At 38.3% G+C, this 22694-nt stretch overlaps 1 protein-coding gene across 2 annotated transcripts; it reads left to right on the plus strand.

The window, feature by feature from the left end:
• The first annotated feature begins 2703 nt into the window (after positions 1-2703).
• LOC131130752 (tyrosine 3-monooxygenase) lies at positions 2704-20854 on the plus strand. Of its 2 annotated transcripts, XM_058074642.1 has the most exons (14): positions 2704-2915; positions 3301-3510; positions 4532-4706; positions 6706-6794; positions 8519-8586; positions 8657-8707; positions 10235-10380; positions 10455-10590; positions 12539-12608; positions 13441-13497; positions 13581-13676; positions 13755-13888; positions 16180-16237; positions 18604-18741. In XM_058074642.1, the coding sequence occupies exons 1-13, from the start codon at positions 2832-2834 to the stop codon at positions 16190-16192; spliced, it is 1329 nt and encodes a 442-aa protein (XP_057930625.1). In that variant the 5' UTR covers positions 2704-2831; the 3' UTR covers positions 16193-16237; positions 18604-18741. The 2 variants fall into 2 exon arrangements, with proteins under 2 accessions (XP_057930625.1, XP_057930624.1); XM_058074641.1 differs by lacking the exon at positions 16180-16237 and having other exon boundaries at positions 18604-20854.
• Positions 20855-22694: the final 1840 nt, after the last annotated feature.

Raw genomic sequence — 22694 nt, forward strand, 5'->3', positions numbered from 1 at the left:
TATTTATTTATTTATTTATTTATTCATTTATTATTTTTTATTTTTTATTTTTTATTTTTTATTTTTTATTTTTTATTTTTTATTTTTTATTTATTTTTTTTATTTTTTATTTTTTATTTTTTATTTTTTTGTAATAACTGTCAATACAGTGATATATATAGCACATCATGACTGTTTATTTTATTTTATTTTATTTTATTTTATTTTATTTTATTTTATTTTATTTTATTTTATTTTATTTTATTTTATTTTATTTTATTTTATTTTATTTTATTTTATTGGCTTATTGTTGTGCATTGTTTGAGGTCCTTACTCAATCCATTCCATAGTTTGATTCCACATACTGAAATGCTATGGCTAGCATAACGTAGTCCTAGCATAGAAGTGTTTCAAATGTACTTCTTCCCTGAGATCATATTTCTCCTCTCTTGTAGAGAAGTATTGGATGACATTTTTAGCTAATTAGGTAATATTTTTAGCCTTATGCATTATTTAGCTGTTTGAAGATGAACTATATCTGCAAGTTGAAGTATTTGTGATTTTAGAAATAAGGAGTTAGTATGTTCTCTGTAGGCGGCATTATGAATTATCCTTACTGACCTTTTTTTGCAGTACATTTAGCGAGTGAAGATTGCTTTTATAGTTATTAGCCCATATTTCCACACAATAAGTAAGATATGGTAGAACCAGAGAGCAATAAAGAGTGTGGAGTGATTTCTGATTGAGAAACAAATTTTGCTTTGTTCAATGTTGAAATATTTCTGGCCACCTTATGTTGTATATTTGTAATATGAGGTTTCCAGCTCATATTTTCATCTATTGTGATCCCCAGAAATGTATTTTCGTTCACCCTTTCAATGTCTACAGCGTTTATTTGTATTTGCTGGTGCGTGTTCTTTCTGCTGTTATGAAACAACATGATTTTAGTTTTATTTAGGTTCAAGGACAATCTATTATCATCAAACCATCTTTTTTTGGTTGGTCATTGTGGTTCGAACATATCGAACGGGGATTTTTGATTGATTAATTAATAAATTATTGCTGTTTTATGTTTGACAATGGCCTATTATGAGATAAAAAATACACATCATATGTAGTACTCAGTGATGTTACAGTGGTGAGACACTACAGTAAGTGTAGCAGAGTAAGCGGTGAGCCTGAGGCAACAGCGCGGTCCAGCCTGTTGATTCGGGGTTGGAAAACGAAGTGTCACACTCAGCCTCACTTGCCTCCTCTGCACCCTGGCAAGGTTGCATTTGATCAGAGGTCCACGGCTAATCTTTTTACCTGGCTACATCACTTCACAATCCCGTTAGGGCTGCAAATTTATGTGATGCGCTTGTTGCTGAGGTAAGAGACAGACCTGGCAGGGAAAGGGACAGTGCCCGATGTGCTTGTGTGTCCACCCCTCAATTAAATCTAATTTTGCAGAGCTGTACAGATTGGATTGACTTGATAAAGTGACTACATTTTCCAGTTGACTTTTTTACTGTATAGGAATATTTATGTAAAGACCTGAAAATGAACAAAATGAACAAAATGAACAAAATGAACAAAATGAACAAAATGAACAAAATGAACAAAATGAACAAAATGAACAAAATGAACGGATCTTTTTACTGAATGAATCGGAATGATCCGGTTCACTGAAATGAAACAAAATGAACAAAATGAACAAAATGAACAAAATGAACAAAATGAACAAAATGAACGGATCTTGTTACTGAATGAATCTGAATGATCCGGTTCACTGAAATGAACATGAGTGAACACACTGACTCGACACGACCGAATTACCGAAATGAACAAAATGAACAAAATGAACAAAATGAACAAAATGAACAAAATGAACAAAATGAACAAAATGAACAAAATGAACAAAATGAACAAAATGAACAAAATGAATGCATCTTTTTACTGAATGAATCGGAATCATCCGGTTCACTGAAATGAACGGCTTTGCCCACCACTACTCGAGACAGCTGCTATCTAGCAAGCTAACAAGCTAATAAGCCAGCAAGCTAACCAGTTGGGTATTGGGTAAGTGGGTATTTATTATTACTTTACTTACCACTTCCACATGTAATGGGAGGACAGCTTTTTCATGCAGTGTTAATGTAATGTAATGTAATGTAATGTTATGTTATGTTATGTTATGTTGTGTTATGAACAAAATGAACAAAATGAACAAAATGAACAAAATGAACAAAATGAACGGATCTTTTTACTGAATGAATCGGAATGATCCAGTTCACTGAACTTCACTTTGCCCACCACTACTCGAGACAGCTGCTACCTAGCAAGCTAACAAGCTAATAAGCCAGCGAGCTAACCAGTTGGGTAATGGCTAAGTGGGTATTTATTTCTTCTTTACTTACCACTTCCACATGTAATGGGAGGACAGCTTTTCCATGCAGTGTTAATGTAATGTAATGTAATGTAATGTAATGTAATGTCATGTTATATGTTATGTTAAGTAATGTAATGTAATGTAATGTAATGTAAGGTAAGGTAATATTTTACATTTAGACAAAAAAACACATACAAAAATACATATTTCCTATTAAAAACCCACTTGCATTTTGAAAGCCTTTCAAATACACTTCCCGTGTTGTTTAAAAACGTTCATACAGTCCACACTGTCATGTGTGTTGATTGATTAGAAGGCAGTTCGAGTGCCTGACGTCACTAACAGGAAACAAATGAGCGTATAAAAAGACGGACTCTTTCTGTCTGAAAAAAACAAAAACCAACCAACCCTCTGGAAGCACAGGACCTTCGTTTGCACCTCACCTTATCTTGGATTTGTAAGAAGCCTCCAAGGACGCAAGATGCCACTTTCAAGCAGCTCCACGTCCTCCTCCAAGAGCCTCCGCAGGGCGGCATCCGAGCTGGAGAGGTCGGACTCTGTCACGGTAAGAAAAAGCTTTTTAAACCTTTTGGCACTTGTGGATAACGTCCAGAATTCAATTATGTGTAGCGAAATTGTTCTGGTAGTATTTGTGTGTGTAATACATGAAGTAAAAAAGGAAAAGAAGCAATAATTGATGTGAAAATGTTGTTTAAATACAATTATAAAGCCGAGTATTTTTGCCCCGACGACGTTTCTGGCTTAAATGTACTGTAACTGAAAGCGAAACGAATTAAAACTTATATTTTAGGTTCTAATACGCATTCGGTAATGTAATAGAAATACAAAATAATCAAAATTTGGTGACGACCCCACTCTTTACCGATGATTGTTTTTTCAAAGCTACCAAATAGATACCTCCATAACCAATCCAAGTCCCCTTAAAACAGTCCCAAAGGTACCTGGGAAGACGGCAGAGCTTGATCGATGACGCTCGGAAGGAGCGGGAAGCCGCCGCCGCCGCCGCCGCCGCCGAGGTCGCGGAGGCCAGCGAGCAGATTGTCTTCGAGGAGGACGACGGAAAAGCCCTCCTCAACCTCTTCTTCACTTTAGTCAGCAACAAGACGTCCGTCCTGTCGAGGACGCTGAAAGTTTTTGAGGTACGCGAACGCACCACCTTACCCCATTATAAAAGCCATAGCATTTCAGTATGTGGGATCAAACTATGGAATGGATTGAGTAAGGACCTCAAACCAATTCAAGAAACAATATAATACATTGTACACAATTATATACAATATAAGCAGTTGATGACAATTTTACATATATACTGTACATACGTCTGAAATGTAAGATAAGGGCTCCTTTAAATGTTTTGGTTTAGACATGAACCATACCATATCTTACTTATTGTGTGGAAATATGGGCTAATAACTATAAAAGCAATTTTCACTCGCTAAATGTACTGCAAAAAAGGCCAGTAAGGATAATTCATAATGCCGCCTACAGAGTAAATACTAACTCCTTATTTCTAAAATCACAAATACTTCAACTTGCTGATATAGTTCATCTTCAAACAGCTAAAATAATGCATAAGGCTAAAAATAAGCAATTAGCTAAAAATGTACATTTGAAACACTTCTATGCTAGGACTACGTTATGCTAGCCATAGCATTTCAGTATGTGGAATCAAACTATGGAATGGATTGAGTAAGGACCTCAAACAATGCACAACGATGAGCCAATTCAAGTAAATAATATAAAAATAAAATAAAATAAAAATTAAAAATGTTATTTTATGCAAATAAAATAAAATAAAATGTAATTGAAAAAATTATTAGAAAAAAATTCTAATAAAATTTATTTATTAATTTATTAATTTATTATAATTTGTATAATATTTTTTTAATTAATTTTATTTTATTAAAAAAAAACTTTACCTATATTATGAAAGCAGGAAGTGACCAAATTTAACAGTTACTGATTGTAAAAGTACCAGATGGAGGGGTAGGATTTACTAAGCTTTGCTTCTTCCTACTCCTTTTGGACATGTGGAACTGGGAACTGATTATGGGATGCACTCAATTGTAATCTGATGCATGTTCAAATGAAATAAAACCATTACCATAAACACCGTTAATTGTTGCCGTTAATTCGAGCCATCGTGTTGCTGGGTTTCAGACATTTGAAGCAAAGATCCATCACTTGGAGACGCGGCCGTGCCGCAAGCCGAAAGACAGCCTTCACCGCTTGGAGTACTTTGTCCGCTGTGAGGTTCACCTCTCAGACGTCAGCACCCTCATCAGCTCCATCAGAAGAAACGCAGAAGATGTCAAGACCACCAAAGAAGTCAAATGTAAAACTTTTCATTCTTACCCTTACATAATATATATTTTAGAATGTTATGCAGTATAATTATATACAGGTGCATCTCAATAAATTAGCATATCATATAATAAAGTTCAGTAGTTCAATTCAGAAATCATCTCATAAATTTGAAAAAAACAAAAGAAAAAAAACAGGGGTGTCACTCGGTTGTGACAACAGGGGGGCTTAGCCCCCTGGGGAGGCACAGGTTATGAATGAATTAATAAAAAAAAAAATCAAAATATCCAAAAAACAAATAAGGAACAAGAACCGGGACACACAATCTACACTGCAAAACCAGTGGACAGTCATCAATTATATAATAATCATTATTATATTATTAATTAGCCTATTATTATTACTATCATCATTATTATTTTTCTGATTATTACTACTACTAGTAGTAGTAGTAGTAGTAGTAGTAGGCTAGCATTAGCCTACTTATTGGCTTGCTTTTTAGCCTGCTTTTGCCCTATTCTATGAACTTTGTCAGAGATTTTTTGTTTAAAAAAATATATTAAAAAAATCACTAAAAAAAAAAATCAATAAAAAAAAAAATCAATAAAAAAAAAATCAATAAAAAATATAAAATTATTTATAATTATTTAGGGGGGCTTAAGAACATTTTAGGCCTCATGACGCCACCGAGTTCAACGGTTGAGGATTGTGAACTACTGGTTCATGTTACTAATCGGCTTGAGGTCGAATTTTATAGTATAATTTATTTGACTGTACGCCAAATGATTAGTTTAGTCAACATAATCAACATATCTACTTTCAGATTTAAATTATGTTGTGCAACCACTTATAATAAAATGATGATTAAATAGAATTTTATAGCGTTAAGTCACAGCAAATTTTATCTCAAGGCATTTTTTTAGCATGGCGGCGGTCTTTGATCATGCTGCTTATAAAAAGAAATTTTTAAAGAAGTTTTCTTTTAAATAAAAAGAGGGTTTCTACCCTCTAATTTACAGTATATTATTATTGCCCCATCATCTAACCGAACCGGACATGCTTAAGTTACATTAAGGAACATCACCCGGTTACATTGGCACAATTCATGTCTGAAAAGCAGTAGGAAGAAGCAGAGCTAATCCTATCCCGTCTTTATATCTCCATATCGTGAATGGACCTAAATAGCGTACCTAAATAAGGTATGCAACATTGTTTTTATTGTAATATTTATTGAGATACTGATAAATTTGTGACCTAGTACTGCATGTTAAATCATGTACTGTGTTCTGATTCTTATACGTAATATTTTACAGCGTACAGGTGAGATTTAAACATAAGTATCAATATACAGACTTATAATATGAACTCTTCTGCTGTAATTCTCCTCTCAAAACCTCAGTGTGATTAGATTAGATTAGATTAGATTCAACTTTATTGTTATTGCTCATGTCACTTGTACAGGGCAACAAAATGCAGTTAGCATCCAACCAGAAGTGCAATTTTTTATAAGTACATTAGTATGGACAGATCTATGTAAATAAAACTATACAGGCTATGACTATAATACAGTGAGGATATGTACAGGGATATAAATGACTATAATATGGCTATTGTAGATTATACAGATTATAAACAGTATGGGTATGACAATATATAATAACAGTAATATATACAGTATTGCAATGGAGTGACTAGGGTATGGAAATGACTATAATATGGCTATTGTAGATTATACAGATTATAAACAGTATGGATATGACAGTATATAATAGTAGTAATATGTACAGTATTGCAGTGAAGTGACTAGAGTAGAATATGGTTATTGCAGATTATATAAATTATAAACAGTGTGATCAATGAATCAACAGATAGTATATGTACAGTAGTGCAGTGATGAGCCCCCGGGCGTGTGTACTCAGTGATTACAAATATTTACTCCTATTTCCATGAATGATTTAGATGTTTGCATAGTTACCTTGTTTTTACAATATTGTAATACCTGACTTGAACGTAATTTTTTTTTTTTCCAGTTCACTGGTTTCCAAAGAAAATAGCAGATTTGGATAAATGTCACCATCTGGTCACCAAATTTGATCCAGACTTGGATCATGATCATCCTGTAAGTTGTCCTCGCATGACGATTGTTTTTATTATTATTATATTTATTTGGGCAAATACACGAAACACCACATTGGATCTCCCACACCAATGAAAATATAACTTTCCATTATTTACATTTGTATTCAGCTATCTGATCCCAAGCCCAAAAGGAGTAGGCTGAAGCAAAAGCTAATAAATGCCTACCCCTTTTTGCAAGATATAATCATGTTCATGCCACTGTCTTGTTTTCCCTCGTTATTATTATCATTGTAATATTTGTTAATGGTATTGTCATTATCATTATTATCATTATTATAATCATCATTAGGCGGCACGGCGGTCGAGGCGTGACCTCACAGCTAGGAGACCAGGGTTCAATTCCACCCTCGGCCATCTCTGTGTGGAGTTTGCATGTTCTCCCCGTGCATGCGTGGGTTTTCTCCGGGTACTCCGGTTTCCTCCCACATTCCAAAAACATGCTAGGTTAATTAGCCACTCCAAATTGTCCATAGGTATGAATGTGAGTGTGAATGGTTGTTTGTCTATATGTGCCCTGTGATTGGCTGGCCACCAGTCCAGGGTGTACCCCCGCCTCTCGCCCAAAGACAGCTGGGATAGGCTCCAGCACCCCCGCGACCCTTGTGAGGAAAAAGCGGTAGAAAATGAATAAAATAAAATAAAATAAAATAAAATAAAATAAAATAAAATAAAATAAAATAAAATAAAATAAAATAAAATAAAATAAAATAAAATAAAATTTAATTTAAACCCGGAATTACGCAGTCCGTGTTTTTTACCAACACCCAACAAGAACCGTTTTAAAAAAAACTCTTGGCAGTACGGCATGCTAAAGTACACTTGCCCGACGGGAATATTAATGATTGGATTTACTTGCCCAAATTTTGTTTTAACTTGCCCCGGGCCATCGGTACACCGTTATTGTCGAGCCCTGCCCTACCTGAGGTTTTTAGACGTGTTTATTAGTTTCTGTGTGACTAGTCTTGTGCATTAAAAAGCAAGGTTTTTTACCGATGACCAGCTCCAGCCCCAGTCTTCACTTGCTGTGCCTAATCTGGGTTGTTTGTTTGCATTGTATTTTATTGTATTTTATTGTAACGGTTGTTGTATTTTGAGGTATGTAGATAATGTTTTTAAATGAGTATTAATGTTTTTAAATGTTGTTTTATCATCAACAACCACTTTTGAAGCAATGATGTTTTGCTGTCCATTATTACAATTTTTTTGTAAAGTAATAATAATTAATGATAATTCATTCATTCATTTTCTACCGCTTTTCCTCACGAGGGTCGCGGGGGGGTGCTGGAGCCTATCCCAGCTGTCTTCGGGCGTAAGGCGGGGTACACCCTGGACTGGTGGCCAGCCAATCACAGGGCACATATAGACAAACAACCATTCACACTCACATTCATACCTATGGACAATTTGGAGTGGCTAATTAACCTAGCATGTTTTTGGAATGTGGGAGGAAACCGGAGTACCAGGAGAACATGCAAACTCCACACAGAGATGCCCGAGGGTGGAATTGAACCCTGGTCTCCTAGCTGTGAGGTCTGTGCGCTAACCCCTAGACCACCGTGCCGCCCTAATTAATGATAATAATAATGATAATTATTACCTCTATATTTATGTATGATTAGCCTAGGTACCTCTACCAATTTATAGTTTTTGATGTCATAAGAAAGGAAAAATGAGATCAGTTCTTATCATATTTGATTTGAACAGGGTTTCACAGACCCAGTCTACAGACAGAGGAGAAAAATGATCGGCGACATCGCCTTCGGATACAGACAGTAGGCGATATCTACTCACAGACGTCTGTGTATTCCAGAATAAAATAATGTCGCTACTGTTTGTTCGCAGTGGCGAGCCGATTCCAAGAGTGGATTACACAGAAGACGAAATCGGCACATGGTGAGTATATTTGCTGTTGTATATTTTGATTTGAAATCGTCCTACTAAAGTTTTTCTATCTATTTAATGCATAAGTTTATTTTTTATTTATTTTTATTTAGTACAAAAGCATGCTAGATACGCAATCCATGAACTCAAGGAGAAAATGACATGCCATATCAAAGATCCCCCATTTATCGCCCACTTTTAATGCAGTTCGGCGCAGGATCGGATATATATCGATAGTCCGGTTATATCGATATTTTTTCCGACTCCCGAGAATATCGATATAACGAGACTTTACTGTTAATTTCTTTAACTAAAGCTGTATACATTTAGATGCAGACCACTGTATGTGGAACTTTGCGTTGGCTGTGATGAACACTTCGTAGATTGTTTTTCTTTGAAAAATAAAAAATATATATTCCTGTGTAATTTTGTGTTCTGAGTCAAAAAAATACAAAAAAACAATTCTAAAATATTTTACAAGAAGTGTCACACTGAACACAAAAAGGCCCGATTCATGATGAATATGATGTAATCACAGTGTTTTACACTGAGCACATCAGTGTTCAACTGGTTCATATACGTACAGTAAACCTTGGATATATCGGATCGTTTTGTCCGATATAAGCGAAATCCGTTATATGCGTATACCGGAAAATGTCCGTTTTACACATATATCGGATTTATATCCGGTATATGCGTAAATCGGATTTTATCGGATTTTATATGTTATGAAAAGTCACTTCCTTGACTATGTTTCCAATGTACCTGGACGCGCAGGCAACGCTGCAAACGCTGCAAATGATGTCGTATAGCGGCCTGTCACGATTCGGCGAATCGGAGCGCCACGATGCGGCCATCCGATATATGCCAGGGAAATTTAATGGAAATGCATCGGAACGGGACTGGAGATTTTGTCCGAAATAGGCGAAATCCGTTATAAAAAATCCGATATATGCAATGAATTTTTATTGGAAATGCATTACAGAAAAATCGGTTCTTTTTTATCTGTCCGTTGTGAGCGAATTTCCGATATATCCGAGTCCGATATATCCGAGGTTTACTGTAAATGTTTGTTCATATTGTGGCTTGTGTGCGTCATTTGGAGACAAAACACCATTTTGACAAGAATGAAGATGTTTTGGATGTAAAGTTTCATTTTGCAGGAGAATTGAGTGGTTTTCAGAAATGTGTGAGTGATTTTTGGATTTTTTTAGTTCTGAGAATATGAGGCATCCTTTTCAGAAAATGTGTTTAAACAATCGAGAAAAACTGTAATGCAAACACGTCACAAGTTACGCGGTTAGTCCTCGGTCCTGTTTCATTGCATCCACTCGGTGTCCACAGAGAGTGACGCAGTGACAGCAGGTCATGCGACGTGTCTTTCATGGCTCTTTTGGCACGTTATTTACAGATGAACCGCGCTATCAAGCATGACTGGAGAACTTAATTTTTCTGTTTTCTGTTTCTGTGCAACGTTCCGTCACAAGAACTTCCCCAAATATTGTCCGTATGTATCCCATGTTAAAAATCTGCTATCAGGCGGGAAGTCTTCTCCACTCTGAGGGACTTGTACTCCACCCATGCGTGCAGTGAGTACCTCGAGGCCTTCTGTCTGCTGGAAAAGCATTGTGGGTACAGTCCAAACAACATTCCTCAGCTGGAAGACGTGTCCCGCTTCCTGAAAGGTAAAAACACAGAATCATAGAATTTAAAAAAAATATGCAAAGCTCACTTTTTCTCTAATGGCATGAACCAACAGAGCGTACCGGCTTTCAGCTGCGTCCGGTGGCAGGTTTGCTCTCAGCGAGAGATTTCCTCGCCAGCTTGGCATTCCGGGTATTCCAGTGCACCCAGTACATTCGACACGGTTCCTCTCCGATGCATTCCCCGGAGCCGTGAGTACACCAACGCAACAACAAAGTGTCTATACTTTGTCTAATAAAATCCTCAAGGAAGAGACTAATTATAAATGAATGACAATTATAAATGTATGACTGTAGACTACCACGATGTATGCCAGGAGACATAGTTCTTCCCGTGCATGCGTGGGTTTTCTCTGGGCACTCGTGGCTCTCTACCACAGTCAACGCTTCTTCTTTGTTGAATCCAAAAGGCTCGTTTCTAAATTTGTCTCAGGTGGGTGGACTGAGTGGGTGTAAGTTGTTCACCTTCCTTGTGGCAAAAGGGCTCATGAGTGGCGACTCTTGTCACCTGAGATGGCTTTTGTCACACCCAATCATTTGCATATGCGTAATAACCTATTAACCTCACATTAGAGCTGACCTGTCAACAACACCTGCTGTTGCTCTGTGAGGCCACACAATACAGAACAATATGTACTTTTGTTTTTTGCAGTCCCAAATATCAGAAAACTCTCAACGACACCAGAAAAAGTAGTTAAATTTGTCGTTGGTCACTTTAGAGAAGACATCGAAGTGAAAGGAATCAGCGACTACGGCTCTGAAAACAAGCCCAAAACATCAGGGAACTTGGGAAGTTGAAAGAAACTTTAGAAAAAAACAACCCAGAAGTTGTTTATCATGGCAACTGGCAACTTGGGCCGGGATGCTTTGTTTATGTATGACGTAAAAGGGCAACCGGAAAAGTGAAATGGGCTGAAAGGAGCGTTATGGGATGCACATGGCATATGGCCAATAAGGCCCTAACCCCTAGCCGCTAAACCCTAACCCCTAAACCCTAGCCCCTAAACCCTAAACCCTAGCCCCTAAACCCTAGCCGCTAAACCCTAGCCCCCAAACCCTAACCCCTAAACCCTAAACCCTAACCCCTAACCCCCAAACCCAAGCCCCCAAACCCTAAACCAAAACCCCTAACCGCTAAACCCTAAACCCTAAACCCTAGCCCCTAAACCCTAGCCCCTAGCCCCTAAACCCTAAACCTAAACCCCAACCCGCTAACCGCTAACTCTAACCCCTAACCCCAACTCCTAACCCTATTCCCTAAACCCTAACCCCTAACCCTGATTAGGTGAAACCTAACTGAAACTAAAAATTGCTGCATTGACTGGGAATCGAACGCGCCTCTCCGGGTACTCCGGTTTCCTCCGACATTCCAAAAACATGCTAGGCTAATTAGCGACTCCAAATTGTCCATAGGTATGAATGTGAGTGTGAATGGTTGTTTGTCTATATGTGCCCTGGGATTGGCTGGCCACCAGTCCAGGGTGGACCCCGCCTCTCGCCTGAAGAAAAGGAATGAATGAATGAATGAATGTACTGTGAATTAGAAAGGCTGAATTCTAAACAGAGAGCTTACAACGATGTCCTAACATCTCTCCCCCAAAGATTGTCTCATTGAATGGGACGAGTGGCCACTAAGGAGCCATTTGCCACCCTTTACACGAACCACCTATTATTATGTGCAACGGTCGTTCTCCAACCTCGCTGGGCAACAACAGTTCTAACATTTAGAAATTTTGATTCCAGATCATCGGTGACGCCAGCCAATCACAGGGCACATATAGACAAACAACCATTCACACTCACATTCATACCTATGGACAATTTGGAGTGGCTAATTAACCTAGCATGTTTTTGGAATGTGGGAGGAAACCGGAGTACCCGGAGAAAACCCACGCATGCACGGGGAGAACATGCAAACTCCACACAGAGATAGCCAAAGGTGGAATTGAACTCGGGTCTCCTAGCTGTGAGGTCTGCGCACTAACCACTCGTCGGCCGCGCAGCCCTAATGTGGACAAGCGGTACATAAAATGGATGTATCAATGGATGGTTATTTTATCTGCAGCCACATTCAGAAATATGCAGGGCAAATATGAAATGTTATGAAGTACATTAACCCATTAACTCTTTCTCCATCAAGCGACTGCGTCCATGAACTTCTCGGCCACGTCCCCATGTTGGCCGACCGCACGTTTGCCCAATTTTCCCAGGTAAAACTGTGATCAAATTGGTAATGGTAATGGTAATGGGAATGGTATTATTTCATTTGAACATGCATCAGATTACAATTGAGTGCATCCCATAATCAGTTCCCAGTTCCACATGTCCAAAAGGAGTAGGAAGAAGCAAAGCTTATTAAATCCTACCCCTCCATCTGGTACTTTTACAATCAGTAACTGTTACATTTGTTCACTTCCTGCTTTCCTAATATAGTTTAAGTTTTTTTTTTTATTTTAAAATTTTTAAATTTTTTTAAATTTTTTAAATTTTTTTAAATTTTTTAAATTTTTTAAAAATTTAAAAAATTTTAATTTTTAAAAATTTTAATTTTTAAAAATTTTAATTTTTAAAAATTTTAAATTTTAAATTTTAAATTTTAAAAATTTTAAATTTTAAATTTTAAATTTTTTGTCACGTACCGAAATAGGAGGTGATATGAGCATCCAATGACATCATGGTTACCATAGTAACCGTCAATATAGTGATATATAAAGCACATCATGACTTTTCATCCTTGCAAACATCAACTGCTTGTAGTTTTTATTTTATTTTATTTTATTTTTTTTATTTTATTTACTTGAATTCATCTCATCATTGCTCATCGTTGTGCATTGTTTGAGGTCCTTACTCAATCCATTCCATAGTTTGATTCCACATACTGAAATGCTATGGCTAGCATAACGTCGTCCTAGCATAGAAGATATTGCAATATACTGTGAACTAAAATGCAAGAATTTGTAACAGCTCGTTTGTGCAGCTTGTGCATGTGAGTACATAAATTTGTGGGCACAAAAAACACATGAATTGTATTATTTTGTGCAGAATCTCGGCCTGGCATCTCTTGGCGCTTCAGATGAAGACATTGAGAAACTATCCACAGTAAGACCAAGAACAGTCTAGAGTCCACTCTGGTGCATTTAGTTTTCTCAGACACGATCCTTGTGTTCCTGTCCTCTACTCAGCTCTACTGGTTCACTGTGGAGTACGGCTTGTGCAAACAGAATGGAGAAGTGAGGGCTTACGGTGCTGGACTACTTTCTTCTTATGGAGAGCTCGTGGTACGTACAGTATGTTCTCTGTGTGTGTGTATGAATGTAGCAATCGAGCACGTCTTTGATTCAATTCCCTGTGTGCAGCACTCTCTTTCCGATGAACCGGAGACCAGAGAGTTCTGTCCGGAAGTTGCAGCAGTGCAGCCCTACCAAGACCAAACATACCAACCGGTCTACTTTGTATCCGAGAGTTTTTCTGACGCAAAGGAGAAATTCAGGTACTCAATTCCTAGTGTTTTTCAACCTTTTTGAGATCACAGCACGTTTTTTTTTTTACATTGTAAAAATCTTGTTGCACACCAAGAACCAAAAATGTTCCAAAATGTCACCACGACCTCACACGTGCATCAATAAGTCTATGGGAGGAACAAGGTAGGTGTTGCCACACGGACCAATATTCCATTGCTCTGCCAGTCTTTACACCACAGACACTCCACAGTAGCCACGTTTTTACATCAACACTTTTTCTCTTTCCCAATCACCTTTCGGGAAACAATGGTATCCATGGAAAGGAATATTCCAATCTCTTGTCTACATGCGCTGTGAAAATCAACCAGAATAGATATCAATAGGGCATGCCCAGTAAAACGTAAACATCAACATCACGTGATATCAGCTTCCCCGAGTTTTTCTTTCACTTGTTGGAATAACTCCGTATTGCCAGTTTTTCGTCTGTCCAGTCTTGGAATTTTAGTTTGAATCAAAAACAAACTTTGCTTAGTCCAGTGCCGATTGCTGGCCTCCATTTTTAAAAGTGAAGAACGTGTGGATCTGCGTGTTACGTCATATCTGAGCATGCGCTGAAAGAACGCACCCGGGATCAATTTAAACAGGAAAAGATCAAATTCAATCTTGCTAATATTTTATAATTCAACTCAGGACATGTTTTATATAGATATATATTTTCTTTTTTAATAAAACTGGACGTGAATAAAGTATAGAAGGGTTTAGATCAGGGGTGGGAAAACTTTTTGACTCGCGGGCCGCATTGATATAACAAAATTTCCCGGGGGGGGGGGGGGGGGACTATATCTTTTACACGTAACAGTCCACCTGGTATTATTGTATCTGTAAAATTGTCATGCAATCTGCTATTATTATTTATTATTTTATATTTATATTTAAATATTAAAAAAATAATAAAATGTTATAATAATTAAAATAAAATTAAAATAATAATTATGATATTATTATTATGTAAAATATGCAAATATAACAATATTATTATATATAATTAATATAATAATTCGCATTAATATAATAAATATAATGTCAAGTTCCTTCTAGCCTTGCGCATCCCCTGAACTTGAAAAAGGGGGTCCGAGTAGCCACACTGAGGAAAGACTGGATCCACTCGATGCTTTTGCTGTTTTGGGTTTTATTTAGTGAGGCACAAGTCTTGTTGTGACAATGTACAGCACAGTACAGCACAGCGTAGCACAGCACATAGCACGCATAGGTGAAAACCTTCAAATAAAAAGTATAAGTATACACAATATACACATTTCTAAATATATATAATATGCACAATAATATACATATGCAAGTATTTATATAAGATATAAATCACGTTGTTCAGCAGTATATTAACCGTTAAACATTTTAACAACGGTTGGAAATAATTTTGTCCCCTTAACCTGCATTTATTAACTTATTCTTTACTTCATTTCTTTCTTCATTATTTCGTTATTTTATTTGATCTATTTATTAAACCATTTGCATTGCGCCTCTCTTGTCAACTAACTAAAATTATTACTATAAAGGCTTCAAATAATATAAGCACACTGTAAAGAAATGAGCATAGCGCGTTCCTTCGATGCCCAAAGCTCGCTGATCAGCTCAATTGGTGCCAATTAAATGAACCACCGCGAGCCGCCGTGTGCACCTACGCGACACAGGCGATCGACGGTGTTCCAGATCCCACTTTCTAACTAATTGTACCGTGTTAACTTTTAATCCAGTAACGATAACTAAAATGAGGCGCGCGTCACCGGCGGCTGTCTCATCCAAAAAAAAAGGGCCGTGCCTTACGTGGCACGGGCGCGTCAAACCACAGCGCTAATATTAAAAGGAATTTCTTACCGGCTGCCTCTTCAGTGTTGTATAGCTCCAGTTTGCGCAAGGTTTGGGGTGCAGTTCTGACTACCTTCTCGATACCACTTGTCTGCAGCCTTACCTGCTGAGAAAGGAAGTGCCCTAATGCAGACGCCCAGGTGCGCTTAAAACTGATTCCCACTTCCGGTTTAGATTTTCCCCACCTGATCTCCCGTGTTTAATTTAGTAAAATAAGGTGCTAATTGCAACGAAAATTCATTATTCCCTTAATGAGGGCTATGAAAAGTATTTTTTATTTTTATTTATCTTTTTATTTATTTTTTTCCTGTCTGCCTTATCTAAATTATTTTGGACAAGGGTTTGACTTGACATATAATATAATAGTTATAATAATAATATAATAATTATTATTTTAATTTTTATTATTATTATGTGCTTGTGTCTCTTTTTTCAGGAGCACTTTGTAAACAACAGACCATGTCAAACAACGAAATTGATACAACCATCAAAAGGTTGGCTCAGGCCATGATGCCAGGTTGTATGTTGACTTTAAATTCAATACTTTGGAAAGATTGGGCGGGCCGTATTCAAACACTTGGCGGGCCGGATGTGGTCCCCGGGCCGTAGTTTGCCCACCCCTGGTTTAGATTCTGTTTCACAGATGGCGCTAATGCACACGAAAGCTGCTTGCCAACCGCCAATAAACAACAGAAGAAGAAAAACACCAGGAAGAAGAACGCAGTCTGACAACTTTCCGTTTGAGCCTCAATCGGATTGGTTAAAGCAGGGGTCTCAAACTCAATTTACTTGGGGGCCACTGGAGCTAGGGTCTGGGTGAGATTGGGCCGCATCAGGTTTTCCAAAAAAAAACAAAAAAACGCATTTATTAAAAACAGAAAAATATACAAACTTTTTCAGTGCTTTGGTTCCGATTTTCTACAATAAAAGCTCTGATAAAACATTCCACTGTTCTCAAATATCTTAATTTTTATTTTTCTGCACAAAATAAGAAAAATAAATAAACAAATCAAGAATAAAGAAAATCAATCAATCAGTAATAAATAAATATAATAATAATAATAAAACTGCAAATAATAAAAACTTAAGAAACCACATATAGTTGGTGGGTAGACAAATGATTTTTTTCATATTAAAATGAACAAAGCATTATTAGAGCCCTGTAGACATGACAAAACACGACTATAGTCACATTTATACTCTTTTTATTTACAACATATTGCGCAACTGCAGGGTCTTGAGACACATGCTAACTCGCAAACTAGAGAGCTAGCCACCTAAACGGTAGCCTTCGAGTTATTTCCTTTAAACTTAAATAGCCAAAAACGTACCACTTCCACACGGATAGAGAGGATAACTATTAACAGTTATTTAACCTTTAACATGAACATGAATCAAACGTAATCATTTTTTCTGGGTACATGATACCATACAGCATCCATATCAAACTTGCGCGGGGCCGCACTAACATTAAACTTTCATATAAAGGGGGGGGGGGGGCTCAAACTAGTGTCCAGCACAGCACAGCACAGGTGAAAACCTTCATATAAAAAAGGGAAAGTGTATAAGTATATACAATATACATACCATTTATAAATATATATAATATATACACACATGGGCGGCACGGTGGTCTAGGGGTTAGTGCGCAGACCTCACAGCTAGGAGACCGGGGTTCGGTCCCCGCCCTCGGCCATCTCTGTGTGGAGTTTGCATGTTCTCCCCGTGCATGCGTGGGTTTTCTCCGGGTACTCCGGTTTCCTCCCACATTCCAAAAACATGCTAGGTTAATTAGCCACTCCAAATTGTCCATAGGTATGAATGTGAGTGTGAATGGTTGTTTGTCTATATGTGCCCTGTGATTGGATGGCCACCAGTCCAGGGTGTACCCCGCCTTGCGCCCGAAGACAGCTGGGATAGGCTCCAGCACCCCCGCGACCCTCGTGAGGAAAAAGCGGTAGAAAATGAATGAATGAATGAATGAATATACACACATAATAATATACATATATATAAGTACGTATATAGGGTATATAAATGTAGTCATGTTCAGCAGTACATTAACCATTATACATTTTTGACAATATTTTTATCCCCTATTCTTTACTTAATTTCTTTCTTCATTATTACGTTATTTTATTGAATTTGCTTATTAAACCATTTGCATTGCGCCTATCTTGTCAAGTAACTAAAATTATTATTATAAAGGCTCCAAATAATATAAGCACACTGCAAAGGAATGAGCATAACGCGTTCCTTGGATGCCCAAAGATTATTTGCAACGAAAATTCGTTATTTCCTTAATGAGGGCTATGGAAAGTATTTTTAATTTTTATTTATTTTTTTTTCTCATGTTTGTCTTATCTAAATTATTTTGGACAATGTTTTGACTTGACAATAACATTAACATATATACAATATTTCCAACAACATTATAACCCTGTTACACTTACACATGCAACAAATGTACACTACATTTGGAGAAGAAGAAGGAAAAGACAAGCGGGGTTATGTGAGGTTATGCGAGGACGAGGGCAGAAAACAAGCGGCGAACCCCAGAGGCCACAGCCATTCTTTCGTAGGTCGGCCAGAAGACAGCTGTTACCAATGTGGGCCTTCTTACCTAAGCAAAATACTGACGTTGTATTTGGCAAACACATCAATGCCGCCCTGAAAAACAAGTAGCTTTGGCGAGTGTTTTGACAGTATTCAGTCACACGCCATGTGAAAAAAACGATAGTCTCCAAACAGAATAGTATAGGAGTGTATTTGAAACCTCAATAGTACATTCCAAGGTGTGTAGCATGCATAGTGTACCAGGAAGCCAAATGAAACATTTATGTTAACGTTTTCTCAACAGGACATACGTTGCCGGTATCCCCCGCCCCTTCTCGGTGAAGTTCGATCCATACACCAGCAGCATCGAGGTCCTGGACAACCCCTTGAAGATCCAAGGAGGCTTGGAAGGAGTGAAGGATGAGCTGAAGATGCTGACAGATGCCCTCAGTGTTTTGTCCTGAGAACGTACCATCCCGGCGTGCGGGGACGCTGTCTTCATCTGCTGCCGTTTGCGTCCTCTCTGCCTGACATGTGTCATGATCGGTTCTTGTACGTCTGCTTTGGTGCTGTTTGGGTATCGCTATCGTCGTGGCTGGCAACAACCGCTAAAACCTCAATGTCGGCGTTCTAGATGATGTTTCCAAAGATGTTCAATGCCTGTCTTGGTGTTTAGAGGCAATAGCGCTCATCCGGGCTGTCAAAGAAATTGTGTCATAACGGTAGATAATTAGGAAATATTATTTTATTCTTTATTATTTTAATCACATCACATCACATTATAATCACATTTAAACATAAATATGGACTCCAAGCATCATTGGCGCAACTTGGCTCGTGCCATTACATTCCAGTGAATTCCAATAGGCAGATTGTTTGTGACATTTGGTTCCACTTGGTAGACACAAACATTTTTAAACATTTTGAAATGTTCTTGCCTCCAAACTCAATTTTTGCCACTGTTATAAGCCACCACGAGCCAGTTGGAGCCACTGCATGCCACTAGGCACCTTATTGGTGACACTGCGCGCCACAGCAAATTGCATTGGCGCGAACTGGCGCGAACCGGCGCGAACTGGCGCGAACTGGCACCAACTGGCGCCGGCCCAGTGGACTCCAAGCATCATTGGTGCAACTTGGCTCGCGCCATTACATTCCAGTGGATTCCAATAGGCGGATTGTTTGTGACATTTGGTTCTATTTGGTAGACACAAACATTTTTAAACATTTTGAAATTTTCTTGCCTCCAAACTCAATTTTTGCCACTGTTACGGGCCACCACGAGCCAGTTGGAGCCACTGCCTGCCACTAGGCACCTTATTGGTGACACTAGGTGCCACAGCAAATTGCATTGGTGCGAACTGGCGCCGGCCCAGTAAACTCCAAGCATCATTGGTGCAACTTGGCTCGCGCCATTATATTCCAGTGAATTCCAATAGGCGGATTGTTTGTGACATTTGGTTCTACTTGGTAGACACGAAGATTTTAAACATTTTGAAATTTTCTTGCCTCCAAATTTTTGCCACCACGAGCCAGTTGGAGCCACTGCATGCCACTAGGCACCTTATTGGTGACACTAGGTGCCACAGCAAATTGCATTAGCGCAAACTGGCACCAACTGGCACCGGCCCAGTGAACTCCAAGCATCATTGGCGCAACTTGGCTCGTGCCATTACATTCCAGTGGATTCCAATAGGCGGATTGTTTGTGACATTTGGTTCCACTTGGTAGACACAAAATTTTTTAAACATTTTGAAATTTTCTTGCCTCCAAACTCAATTTTTGCCACCGTTACGGGCCACCACGAGTCAGTTGGAGCCACTGCATGCCACTAGGCACCTTATTAGTGACACTGGGCGCCACAGCAAATTGCATTGGCGCAAACTGGCGCGAACTGGCACCAACTGACGCCGGCCCAGTAAACTCCAAGCATCATTGGCGCAACTTGGCTCGTGCCATTACATTCCAGTGGATTCCAATAGGCGGATTGTTTGTGACATTTGGTTCTACTTGGTAGACACGAAGATTTTAAACATTTTGAAATTTTCTTGCCTCCAAATTTTTTCCACTGTTACAAGCCACCACGAGCCAGTTGGAGCCACTGCATGCCACTAGGCACCTTATTGGTGACACTGGGCGCCACAGCAAATTGCATTGGCCAAACTGGCACCAACTGGTGCCGGCCCAGTGGACTCTTTGTTCTCTTTCGCCACTCAGTTTCAAACCCATTCTTAAGTTTAGAGCTTGCTATGCTAGCAGTGGCTGTCTCTCGTGTTAGCAGAGATGTGGTGTAAACAAAGAATAGCGGGCGTGTAAAGGTGACAATAGGGGGGGGGGGTTATTTCATGTCGCCAACGACCAATTAACCCCCATCAAGGAGGGGCCATTGTAGTTGCTATTGTAGATACTAAAATCTAATTTCAGTGCATCTAAAACAAAAATAAATATATGATAAATACAGCTTGTGGATTATGTGTTACGGATTGAAAACAGTGGTTTATGTATTATGTATATATGCATCTTGCTGTCTAAATATGCGATTAAAAAAAGTCATTTCTTCCACGCTATGAGCGGTTGTTTGTTGCTGCAGCATAACGTCAACCAATAAATTATAATTAATGGGAATTATTTTTTTTCCACATAAAACTTTTACACATTGAAATGTAAACACATTTGATGCGTATAATATGTATATGTATCTGTGATCATCTACATATAATGTATTGTGAGAGTCTGCTGGAGCTACCTCCATCGCCTCCACAATGGGAGCTGTGTCCTCAAGTTGGTCAATGGCTGTCCTGGCGATAATCCCAGAACCCCATGTTGTACATCAGTGGTGAGGAATGCCGATACGCTGAAGAAGGAGGCCTATTCCATATATGGTGGGATCACACTCCACCAGAAGATCCACCGCATGGTTGAATCTCAGATTCAGGTGGATCAGTGTGGTTTTCCAGCCTGGTCGTGAAACTGGGGGCCAGCACGACACTTTCCTTGGGTCTCCTTGAGGGAGTTTGCCCCCGCCAGTCCACATGTGTTGCACTCTTAAAAATTCTGTTTCCCAAATGTTTCCTGGTTAAATATTGGACCAAGCCCATGTTGGGTTGGTTCTCTTAACCCAACAATTGGGTTGATCATTGGGTTGATCATATGACCCAACGCTGGGTTAGTACTTACTACATAACCCAGCAGTTGGAGAAGGGATTTGATCGTGTTGCTCAAGGAGTTCTCTGGGAATATGGGTTAATTGGCAATGTAATTCAGGTGGTCCGCTCCCTGTGTGACGGGTGTCAGAGATTGGTCCAAGTTTCTGGCAAAAAGTCAAATTCATTTCCAGTGAGGACTGCTCTTTGTCACTGATTTATTTCAATACTTAAAAAAAAAATTATATAATATATATATATTTTTTGTTGTTTTTTTGTCCCGTCCAGCCATTGAGGCAGAGAGTATTGTTGATCTAAATGCCCTTACATGCTTAACAGATTTGCTCTGTGTAAAAATAAAAATAAAAATAGTATAAATCAAAAATAGTATAAATAGCATAAATAGTATAAATAGCATAAATAGTATAAATAATACAAATATATATAAATAATAATAAACACAAACAAATAAAAATAAAAATAAAAATAAAAATAGTATACATCAAAAATAGTATAAATAGCATAAATAGTATAAATTTAGTATATTTCATGATGACACACCAAAGAGAAAAGCGAGAGAATACAGCATGTCCACACCTGTGACTAGTCACTGCTCCATGCAATACATCTCTCAGCCACAAGATGGTGCTGTAAAACAATATTAACGCGTCTGGCCCCACAGGAACGGAAAGACCTGCTGTTGAACCCTTATTATGCACCTCTAGATGTCAGTGTGAGGATGACAGTATCCCCTTCATCCTCATCTGCTTATATAATGGAGATACTTCATTATTAAAAAAAAAATTTGCCTTCTTATTTATGAGTCACTCACTTCAGTTTGTTGACGGTGTAAGGAGTCAATGGCTTAGCGAGTGATGTCATTTCATTTCAATTAGACATCCTTCTAAGGTCACGGTGGGTGTTTTTTTTTATTTTTCTTACCTCTCCCCGTTTTTCCACGCAACGCAGGGGGGGGGAGGGGGGGGGGGCTGCACCTTCAATGACCCCCCCACTCCCGGACTCCCTGAGCAGTCACTGCATCACTATCCTCCTGCTGGAGACTGCGCATCACTTCTCCTTGACATTTTTATGACGTCACCACAATGTTTCGACAATGGATCGTAAAGAAATGATTCGATACAAAGAGTCGGATACCGTGCGTAAGATTCACATCGGTGCGTAAACAATGATGGATGTTATAATGAGTGTTTTTTTTTCTTATTTATACACTTTCGTGTAAGACATATACATG

This window comes from Doryrhamphus excisus, chromosome 6 (genome assembly GCF_030265055.1).
Source record: "Doryrhamphus excisus isolate RoL2022-K1 chromosome 6, RoL_Dexc_1.0, whole genome shotgun sequence".
NCBI classification, from domain to species: Eukaryota; Metazoa; Chordata; class Actinopteri; order Syngnathiformes; family Syngnathidae; genus Doryrhamphus; species Doryrhamphus excisus.

Excerpts from the sequence above, each read along its gene's own strand:
- LOC131130752 (XM_058074641.1), top strand. The coding sequence starts at position 2,832 with ATGCCACTTTCAAGCAGCTCCACGTCCTCCTCCAAGAGCCTCCGCAGG. Across the intron at positions 8,587-8,656 it reads ATCGCCTTCGGATACAGACA|TGGCGAGCCGATTCCAAGAG; the intron begins GTAGGCGATATC and ends GTTTGTTCGCAG. Across the intron at positions 10,591-12,538 it reads CCGATGCATTCCCCGGAGCC|CGACTGCGTCCATGAACTTC; the intron begins GTGAGTACACCA and ends TTCTCCATCAAG.